Genomic DNA, 11,434 nt, shown 5'->3' with positions numbered 1-11,434 from the left:
AGGCACAACCAACATGATCTTTGTGGTCCGACAGATTCAGAAGAAGTGCAGAGAGCAACACCAGGAACTGTTCATGGCATTCATCAACCTATCCAAGGCCTTTGACTCTATCAATTGTGATGCCCTACGGAAGATGGTGTGTAGGTTTGGCTGTCCACAGAAATTCATTTCCATCATCAGACTACTCTATGATGGGATGACTGCCACCTTTCTGTGCATTGGCTTAGAGACCAAACCATTCATCATTCGCACTGGTGACAAGCAAGGCTGTGTCATTGGTCTAGCACTCTTCTCCATTTACCTTGCCGTGATCCTAATCCTCATCCATGAACTCTACTTTACGGAACTGGGATTGAGTATTGTATGGAGGACCAATTTCTCAATCTCCGACGTATCCAAACAAAATATAAGACCACAAGAATTGGCACCACTGACCTTCAGTATGCAGATGATTGCGTCACCCTCACACACATAGAGGCCAACCTGCAAAATACCCTAAACCGTTTTGTAGGTGTCTATCACAGCCTGGGTCTCTCTCTCTCAACGTCCGGAAAACCAAGGTACTCTATCAGCCCTCATCTGCACAAACTACTCTTTGTGCCTCCCAAAACAAGTACTCTTCTCTCAGTTAAGTCAGGAGAAAAGGGTTCGCGGAGGGCAGTGGAAGCACATACTGAAAGTGCACGTTAAACTTAAACATAAACCCAACAAACTGGGAGGACTTGGCGCAGAACAGAACACAGTGGTACCACACCATACACCAAGCCACAGACATACTCATGAGACAGAGAAGTGACAAAGGAGGAAAGAAAGGGCACAACACTCCAGGCAACAACTATGTCTCCTCCAAGATTACACCTGTCACTTCTGTGGGAAAATCTGCAGGGCACAAATTGGGCTCTTCAGCCACCTAAAAACCCACCAATGAACCCCCTTGGCAGACATCATCCTCAAATCGAGGGATAGCCGAAGAGACAGGAACAGAACAGAGCTGGACCTGGAAATTTTCTCAGCTCACTCCATGATATAACTTAACAAGCTTGTTGGGATGCGGTAGAAGGTCCTACAGATTTCTGTAAATTCTCACCTCTCCAGCCATTCAAACACTGGACTCTGGAACAGATTTTTTTTTTAAGGTTAACGGACTTTATATTACTCAGACCAACACTTATTAAGAAATTAAAATCTCACACAAGGTACAGCTACTGGAACTGTTTTGTATTACCTTGCACCCTGCTGAGTCACTTACATCTATGCTGAGTGGGTATAAAGCAAAAGTAAATTACAATGATAAAAGGCAATGGAGAATCAGGCCCTTCACCTTTTCTGTTTACAGTTTTTACATGTTAGCGTTCTTGGTTCTGGACAAAGTATATCTGTATTCTCATGACTTAATTTAGTATTGTTACCTGAGCAAATGCAATGACTCCATGAGCATTGTCATTAGAGGGAATAATTATGTTAACATAACCACTAGCACCAATCTCTGCACCTCCTTTGGGGTTTTTCAGCCACACTGTGAAAAATTCTTCTTCTTCTGGGATTACATCATCAAGGATATTAACTGCCAGCACAACTTCCATGTCTCCAGGATCAAATATCAATTCACCTGAACTGGCATAAAAACACACACACAAAATAATTATAATTAAGAGTAGTTTGTTGCAGCAAAATGGGGAATAATCATGGCTTTTTCATGAAAGAAATACAAGTGTCATAATTTCAGTTTTAAAAAAGGTAAAGACATGGCCCACAAAATTTGTGGTAACATTTAATTATTTTTCACAAGAAATCATGAGATTTAACTTAAAATTCCTTATTTGAAAGTTTAAAATCATATTCCATCCTGTAACACACTAGACATAAACACAGTAAGTTTTAAAAAAAAATAATTTAAGAATCTTCCTTAGTTAAGGGTTAGATTTGTCAGGGAAACAAATACTAAGACATTTTATTAAAAAAACCCTGTCGTGGTTTCTGTCATGACGAACATCCAGCCTTACTTATAATGCATGAAAGAGAATTAAAGAGATGCACAAACTGATATGGGTGCATACAAATTAAAACATCAATGAAGAGACAAAAACTGGAACACTGATCTTAAAAATGAGGGAAATAACTAACTCAGGGGATAGAGAAAACAGCAAAAGTTTGTAATACACAAACCATCCATAAATGTTATACAGTATAAATTCATAAATTTATACATTTGGGTTAAAATTATAAAAAGTAAGAAGTACAACACGAATGTGATACGAAAAGAGGAATATTAAGGTTCAAAATTAAGAAATATAGAAGACTGGACTTTAAAACGTCAAGGGTTTTTTTAAGAGTTTGAATTAATGTTTTTATTGATCAAAGGGTAATTTGACTTGAAAGGGTTTTTTATAGAAAGAAAATAACAATGAATCATAATACAACCTCACCCACCTTGTCTTTCTCAATGAATCCAAGTAATTAAACAAGACCAAAAATTTATGATGAGTGGGATCCTCATTCAACCACAATAAATGTTTTTTTTAAATATATAAACACAAGAGTAAGGAACATAATTGCAAGCACTACATGGGCATGATCAACAATCCACTAAGGGACACTCATTGATTTCAATGGATTTTGTAACAGCCCTTATGTTGAAAACTCTTACTGATATCAATGAGAGTTCTACCCACAGTGTACTTACAGGACCGGAGTCTAATATGCTCCGGAGTCTAAAACAGCAACTAGAAATACCACAAGAAACATTTTTAAAAATGAAGAGAAGCTGCAAGATGAGAGGTATAAAATGAGAAACCTACCTAGGTATAAAATCTGACTCATTGGAGACTTTGGTCAGTTCATAAATCTGGGAGTAAGAATCTCCAGACAGAACAATTAGACTTTTGTTGGAGTTAAGTGATCTCATAGTAACTGAAGTGATATGATTAGCAGGAGGTGCTTCCAGCACGAGAGAGAACTGGTTTACTTCTGAATTCCAGGAATACAGTGCTGATCTATCCTTACCAGCTAGTAGCACATGGACTGCATTTAAAAAAAGAAGAAAAAATGAATAAAAGGAAAAGCTCAGAGACAAATGAAATAGTTTTCTCCGTGCAATCCCAGAGATGCTTGCTCAAAGGAACTCTCTGACCAGTCTTGCTTACAAGGTCTGAGACAAAAGAACATTTGTTCAGTATTTTTATTCACTTATTTATTTCAGCAGTTAAATTTCAAGTCCTAAATGAATGTCTGCAGAGAAGCACCTGATGTTGATCCACTTACACCAGTTTTACATCAGTGTAACTCCAGCAAGGGAGTTCAGAATACAGTAACTCCTCACTTAAAGTCATCCCGGTTAATGTAGTTTCGTTATTAAGTCACTGTTCTATTAGAGAACATGCTTGTTTAAAGTTGCGCAATGTTATAACGCCCTCCACCCCCGCTCAGCGCCTCCTGCCCACCGGCGGGCCCCATGGATCAACACCCGCTCCCTCTCCACAATCAGTTGTTTCATGGTGTGCAGGGAGGCTGGCAGGGAGCGGGGTGGAGCGAGGACGCAGTGCACTCATGGGAGGGGGCGGAACTGGGTTTAGAGGTGGGGTGGGAGTGGGGTGGAGGCCTTGGGGGAAGGGGTGGAGTGGGGGCAGGACCTGGGGCCGAGTCAGAGATCGAGCACCCCTGGCAGTTTGAAAAGTCGACGCCTGTGGCCCCAGAAGCCTATGGCTGTCTCCAGCTCTGCAAGGATCTAGAGACCCAGTGCCTCTGTGCTGTGTGTCCCGAGCATACCATGCAACCTGACAGATTGGTTCCCCTAAGAGACAACTGGTCTCCCCAGCACCCTGGGAGGTGGGGGGCATTCAGTGACTAACTGGAGCAGACATTTGTGTGATCTGCTGCTCAGAGGCCAGCAGAGACATCCCCACTGGGTGCTGGGGAAGGATGCAGCAGTGTCCCTTCCTATGTGCTGCCACTTGCTTGCTCTGCCTGGCTCCAGTGTCAATTACACACTCTGGGAGGACTCTGCAGGCCTAGGAGTGGGGCTGTTGCTGGCCCACACCTGCACCAGAGGATATTCACTTACCTAGTCACACCTTAAATGTCTTTTGTCTGGCAAAAAAATATTCCCTGGAACCTAACCCCCCCACACACACATTTACATTAATTCTTATGGGGAAATTGGATTCGCTTAGCATCATTTCGCTTAATGTCTAATTTTTCAGGAACATAACTACAGTGTTAAATGAGGAGTTACTGTAGGCCCAAATAAGTTATTTCAGTGTGGGAAACCATATTTAAAAAAACTGAAACATGCTCTGGCCAGGAAAGGGCAGTCCCTGTTATTATTTGTATAGTAGTCACATTTAGTACACTCCCCATCTGCTTCTGCCTGTTTCTTCCAGATCTGCTGTCAACATTACTCCATAAGCCAGAGATCATCCTTTCTGTCTTTTGGAGGTCATCAGGCACCTTGGAGCTCTGTCAAATCAGGAACCCAATTAAGCGCCCAGTCTCTCTCAAACAAAGGCCTTAACTAAACCTGCTGCATCACCACCAGAGTAATTATGTTTATGTATTTGCAACATTGCCTTACTTCTGGAGTATTTTTGTTATTTTGAGCTGCAAGGTCTCCCATCCTTTCTGTGTGTCATTGTAATTTGTTTGGTGCTGATTCACATCACCAAAAAAATGATGGACTGACATGCAGCTACCACATTTTCTTAGCACTATTTTCAGTAAGGTCCTACCACCAGTGTAAAAGCTACTATTGGAACAAGGACTGTAGTCACCTAAAACTTACCTAAACCTGAAGGAGGCATGAAGGTGTGGATTTTGTTTATAGCGCTAGAAGAAAGGGACTGAAAATGCCTGAAGGAAGATTGTCCTGTCTCCCAGACAAAAACTTCACTTGAATTACTGGATTCTGCAAAGGGGAAAGGGAATAAACCTCAAGCTTGACTACACAATGAATCTGACCAAAGATTAAATACCTGCAATGCTGGTTCACATCAAAATGTCTGGGTTTGCCAGATCTTACCACACAGAGAGCCAGATTACCACATATTCCTCTATGTTTAGGACAGGAGATATCTGTGGTAACTGGGACAATGGTTGGCAAATGTTGATCATTTAATGGCTTCTATGTATGCACACATACACCCACACACCTCAGAATGCTAAGGTTGTTGGGACGCAAAATAACAAATGCAAGACAATGCATAGTCAAGTGGGAAGTGTACCATAAGCCTTTTCACTAGACTCAGAGGGGTGTGTTAGGAAAGCAGGACTGCCTAATGGATCACATTGGGGCGTAACAATTATCTCCACTGCTGTTCCATAAATTCTGCACAGCACATATGTTGCAGAGGATGCTAACAGCAACTACAGTAGTAAGGATTTAATTACCCCAATGTTCCTGGGAAAAGTGTATGCTGGAAATCAACACTTCACGTATTCTGCACATACTTGAAAATGGATGCAACACTTATATCTGCTCAATAAATAACAGAGATTGTCCCTGATAAAATTTTCATGAGAAATTGTGGCCTCTCCTCTCTAAGCTTAAATCCCTGTCTACACTGCTGAGCCAAGTGTCTTTCCCATCAGACAGACCAGCATAAACTCATGTTCTTGTATCATGCAACATACCTTTTGCAACTATTAAATAGATATCAGACCCAAAAGTCAAGGCCTCCATGTGAGTTATTCCATTTACTGGCACTTGATGAAGTTTTTGAAACTCATTATCTGCCCATTGGTACAGAAGGGGGTGCAGGCTTGAATTCGACAGAGAAACTGCTAGGTACATAAAACCTCCTCTGGGAAATAGGGCCATGTGCAGAGCTCCATAAATTGGGAGTTGATGATGCAATATAAAAAAGCCATTATTCCACTGGAAAACCTATGGGAAATGATAAATAATTTTTTTTCTTTAGATCTAAGTACAGTCAGATTGCACTAACAGAGATCAGATGTCATGCTGAAGACTTTAGATTATTTTAATTATCCTCTGAAGTCTATGAATCATTTACATCTAATGGCTGCTCAGTGAATTCAGTTGGTTTTCTCCTTCCAGTTCCTAGTAGACAAGTATCTGCATTGCAAAATCACCCCCACCACTGGTACTCTTGTTGGTCGCCTCAGCCAGAAGGTGAAAAACTGTATGGTCTTGGACACTGAGCTACCACTTACCTCTACAGATGGTCCCTCCACATGAAGGTTGAGGTACAATGGTAGGGTGGTTTAAAGAAGCTGAATGCAGGTTTATCTGTTCTGAAGATAAGAGAACTTCTGTCTCTAAGGCTGCCTACTTCCCCTTAGCACAAGAACTAAATGACATAATTTTCAAAGTAAGGGGATTTCTAATAATGATTCACATCTGATATATTGTATGAGTTCATACAGACAATATTGGTAAACCCAAATCAGTCTGTAAACTTCATTTTTATTCAGCTTCTTGTAGAATTCAGGGTAGCAAGTCAATAGTACTTATAAACCATTATGCTGATTGCCACTTAGGAATTTCCAATCAGAGCTAAATGTATACTGCACACATATTAAAAATGAAAAGGGGAGATCATTCCAACCTGTATGGATTTGGAGTCAGTTGTATGACTTGCAATAATTAAATAATCTTTTCTTTCAACAGTGAAGTGTTTTACATCTCTGGTTTCTGGCACTGAGAGAGTCTGTATCTGTAAAGAAGGCACAAGGACAAGAGAAGTGATTCAAGTTCCTCATATATGGCTAATTTGCCTAATGGAGGAATGTTATTCAATACAAAACTTTGTTAAAATATCAAAAAAGTTCCATGATTACACAGATCTGACTGTTCACTAATTTCCACATGAAAATGTCATGAAAACATTATGGACAAGCTCTGGCATAAACAAGTAAAACTCCTTTTAAGTAAATAGTGCTGCACCAGCTGATTTTAAATCAATGTTACCAGAATTTAAATTCATTTGGCTTGTAATAAAAATTAAGATCTTGACACTACAGTATATGAACATCTTATTATAAAATGCCATGTTTTATGTCACTGCAGAGCACAGGTACTGTGCTGGAGCTCAATACTAAACTGGCCTCCCAGGAATGGGTTTTTCTAAAGCATCTAAAATAAGGTAGAAGTCTTACCAGTAGTACCCGGAGTCCAGGTGTGAATGTATACACACGATGGTTGGAAGATTCTTGTTTGGATACTCCATGAGTAATCACTAGAAAGGCAGCACCATTGATGTGAAATGTCACACAGCTCTGAGGATTCCATATACTGAAGTCCTGAGAGGAGAACCATAAATAAAGTTGATGAGGGAACTGGACTTTACAAATACAATTGGTACCATCCATGCAAAATGGATTAAAATAAAAACATTTACCTCAATGGGAACAAAAACTCCTCTCCACTGATAGATAGAAGAAAAGCTAGCTGGTGAGGTCCGCAATAGAACACCATATAAAGACTCTCCTGATGTAAAGAAACACCAGCTAGATACTGACTCTTCCACAAAACTTTGTAAGACAGACAGCACGCTGATACCACCCTCTGCAATACATTAAAAATACGAGTTACTGGAGTATACGTGAGGGATTTCCAATCTTATCTTTGATTTCACAAGCCAACTTCAGACCTAATGCCAGGAGAAATAACACTGTTGACATCACTCAGAACTTGCATTTTATTAGCGTAAATGCATCCAGAGGTTAAAACAATGCGAACACAACAGATTAATGTTTTTGTAATATGTATTCTCAATACACAAGCAAGTCATACAGAGAATTTTTGGTAGACAGAATCAAAATAAAGCAAGCTAATGGAAAAGCCATACAAAAAAAATACAAAAGAATTTTTCCCCAATCACCACCAAGATGAAACAGAAGTCAGACTTGCAAAGACTTGCATAACTTATAGATCTGTTTAACTGGATATTTTGAATGTGTTGTCAGAATTAAATTACAAGAACGAAAGCTTGGACCCCAATCCTGCCAACTGTTACGTGAGTATCTTTGCTCATATGAGTAGCCCCACTGAAGTTATTTAGGCCACAATCCTGCAAAGATTTACATAAGTGCTTATCTTTAGGCATTGTGACTAGTCATATGGGACTCCAATGGAACTACCCACACTGCCTAAAATTGAGCATGTGCCAAGACTGAGGTTTTATAATATAGCTCTTGCAGACACAGACAGGCATCTTGACTGTGTGGACAGTACTTTTGCATGTTGTGGGTGCTACAAGAATACTCATACTACTACAACCATGTCTTATTTAAGAGAAGTCTAGTGATAATACTGTTCCATATACACTGTTGTGAGATAGGGAAGACTTCAGAAGTCTCTCAACTCTGACAGAAGTGACAGTCAGTGGACTGGCTCTAGTGAAGCCATTTTATCTATTGAATCTTAATACACTCAAAGAAATCTTTTAATGCAGGAGTTTATTTTATCAACTCTGAAAAATGGATTTACATTTCAAAACTGGTCTCTCTGTCTCCTTGGCCAGTTTATTGATGTTAACTTTTAATAAAAGTAACATTCAATGAGAAAAAAACTCACTTATGCCGAATGCAGTATTGGAGAGGGTCTCCCACTCCACACTCACAGACATATTGAGCCCATTACTTCGGGATACTTTCAAATAAAGGGTACTGTTAGCTTCTTCAGCTATCAGAGAACTTGTCCTAAATGTGAGAATGGCAAAAATAAAGAAACAGGAATTCCTTTTACAATGTATGAATTGGCATTCTGAAAAACATCATTTACACGGTACAGCTTCAGTAGTAGAATAAACAACAGTGATGGAAAGAAATCACTAGCAGCTGGTTTCCTTACAGGTGGGGCTGCTGGTAGCACCACTATCAATGTTGCCCAACACTTCCCATTATAAGACCCTGGTTTCAGCTGCTTATAACTTGGACAAACTTTAATCATTTGGGATAAAGATTTACATGTCTGTCAGGCTGAGTATTTTGGAAAATTTCAACAAAATTGTTCAGCCATTTCTAGGAATGAGAAAACATATTTTCCCCGTGTTAAAAATTCTGGTGATCTTTTCTTTGACTCAAGCACCTCTACACTTCGGCGCAAGGATTTGAAATTTGGCGTACTGGTGGCCTTTGTGTCAGGATATGCCTTTTGCAATCTCCAGAAAAATCAGCCCAAATTTGACCAAATTATAAGCCTTGAAAAACTGTAGTTCTCACATGCTCATCAGAGACTTGGATTGTATCACCTGAATTCTCCAAAGATTCCATTTGCACTGGGCAAGCTCCATCCAGGGAAGAGCAGGACATTTGATGCAACTGCAGCTCTGGGCTGTGGTGGGCTTTCTTGGGTCTGGGCACCTGCACTGAGAGCAGGGAGCCTGTCTCTCCTGTATGCTCAGTGACCAGCCCCTGCTGGGCCAGGGCAGCATAGAGGAGGAAGTTGCCTGATTCGAATGCAGAGGGGACAAGAGAAAAGGGGAGCCGATTGGGACAAGGAGCTTGGCAGGAGTGGAAATTGGGACTGCAGGCTGGCTGGCATAGGGTGGGGAGACTGGGACTGGAAGCCAGGGAAGGGAGACTGAGATAAGATAAGTAATTTGAATAATGTTCTTTTAACATAGTAATTTTGTGTGTGTGATTATAAATATGCTGTTAAAGAACAGCTGAAAGGGAAGTTAGTCTTCATGCTGACTCTTTCTTCACATACCACACTCAAAGAACAATTTAGATACATAATAAAGATACGAGTTACATGGCTAAAAACAATAAAATAGTAGTAGCAAGAGGACAATCTGAATCTAAAAACTGAGTCAGGCCAGCTCTGGGTCCAATTTTTTTTTAAAGTCTCAGTACTATATATTCTGGTGAAGAATAGTTTATTTTCAATCTTCTGTACTCTGGTACAGAAGCAATGTTATTTAACAGACACCAAATATTTTAAAAGATTTTCAACTACCTAAAACTGTGGATTGCTCATTTCCTTGTTTTCTTTTAAACAGGTCCACCAAAGAAAGATGCAGAGAATTATCTTGTCTACAGAATATGAATACTTATCCTCTTTATAACTGAATTAGTGTACTGTACCTATTTGTAACTGGATAGATACTAAAAAGCCCCAATGGGGCCTGGTTCTGTAACACCGTGATCATAGTTTCCACTCTTGTGCCAAGTCTGGCTCCTCCCATTGGGCTGAAGAGAGTGACAATAAAATGTTCATCCATTTCTGGTTCTTCATCTAGTATGGCAGAAATGTGCAGAGTCTGAGAGCAAAACAAGTACATGACATCACTAAGACATGCTAGCTTCACCAGCTGCTGACATTCCTGTGCTTTCAGTGCTTAAAGTGTACACCAGGATGGGAGTCAAATACTGAAACTGGACAACACAGAAACCGTGCCAGCAGGGAAAGGGGGCTGGGAATTAAACTAGAGTAGTGACTTCTAACCTTTTTCTTCCGGAGTGCCCCTTTGAAGGCTTAGCAGATGAACCCACCTCTTCCCTTTCTATTTCTTTCTTTAAAGCAAACAAAACCCCAGCCTTCTTTTATATGTATTTTCATTTGTTGTTCTGTTCCCCCCCCCATCCCTCTTTCCTACTGACCAGACAGCTTTATACCCAGAGAGCATAAAGGTGGCTCTTTGGGGCAGGCATTGTTTTTTTATTACTGCACCAAGCACAATGGGGTCCTGATCTGTGACTGGGCCTCCTCCTGGGTACTATGGTAATACAAATAAATAATGTTATTGCAACTGAGCTAAGGGCCAGAGGAACAGAGGGCACAAATGGACTGCCTGAACCTACAGCCCTGTTTAGTACCTTTGCTGGTCTGATGTCTACAGTACAGACCCCAAGAAGCAGAAAGAGAAAGCTGGCAACTAGCTGCTTCACCCAAAGTAATGGGGCATATTTGCACTGTGTGTGTTTACGAACTCAGAGAGTGGGAGGGAAGGAATGAATCTGAAGTCATGAAACTTTCTCCACTTCTGTTGCTTTTTTCTGCTCCACCTGCCACTGGATTGAGTGGGACCCCTCCCAGGAAGGCCTGCCTCCCAGGTTGGTAAACGGTAACACAGAGGAACAGAAGAGTGTTGTAGTACTTTTACCTTCAATTGTGTATACAGTACCATCCTTTTCCAGTATCATATGCAAGCAACAGATATACAGTTTTGCTGCTTGTGGTTATACAGATAACAGCAATGTATCTACAGCTAACCAGGAGCCTGTGACCTTTCAGATACAGACCTTGCCACAGGTATCCATGTCTTTGCTTGCTCCAGGTAAAATTTCTACAATATTTGGGGTGTAGTTTTATGAGCCTCCAATTTCTGAGTAGGTTGACTTAATGTTTCCACATAATGTCTGGGCTACACTGACTACTAATTCAATTCCAAATGAAATTCAAAGGGCTTGTGGTAAAGCTCTCCATGGTGTTGGACTCATTTGAGATACTGTGTACTTCCCTACGTCCTAT

General features: G+C 40.5%; 1 protein-coding gene across 1 annotated transcript in view; it reads right to left on the bottom strand.

The window, feature by feature from the left end:
• Positions 1–11,434, bottom strand: part of LOC102932938 (adhesion G-protein coupled receptor V1) — a 331,043-nt gene that overhangs the window by 276,274 nt on the left and 43,335 nt on the right. Inside the window, exons 22-30 of the mRNA XM_037902481.2 lie at positions 10,048–10,223; positions 8,534–8,658; positions 7,356–7,522; positions 7,114–7,257; positions 6,564–6,671; positions 5,626–5,878; positions 4,778–4,900; positions 2,799–3,021; positions 1,410–1,614 (exon numbers count right to left, since the gene is read on the bottom strand). Coding sequence (XP_037758409.2) covers positions 1,410–1,614; positions 2,799–3,021; positions 4,778–4,900; positions 5,626–5,878; positions 6,564–6,671; positions 7,114–7,257; positions 7,356–7,522; positions 8,534–8,658; positions 10,048–10,223 — 1,524 coding nt within the window. The remainder of the gene's footprint in view (positions 1–1,409; positions 1,615–2,798; positions 3,022–4,777; positions 4,901–5,625; positions 5,879–6,563; positions 6,672–7,113; positions 7,258–7,355; positions 7,523–8,533; positions 8,659–10,047; positions 10,224–11,434) is intronic.

The sequence above is a fragment of the Chelonia mydas genome, chromosome 5 (genome assembly GCF_015237465.2).
Source record: "Chelonia mydas isolate rCheMyd1 chromosome 5, rCheMyd1.pri.v2, whole genome shotgun sequence".
In the NCBI taxonomy this organism is placed as follows: Eukaryota; Metazoa; Chordata; order Testudines; family Cheloniidae; genus Chelonia; species Chelonia mydas.
Note: the sequence above shows the minus strand (reverse complement) of the source record. Positions and strands in the feature narration are given on the sequence as shown.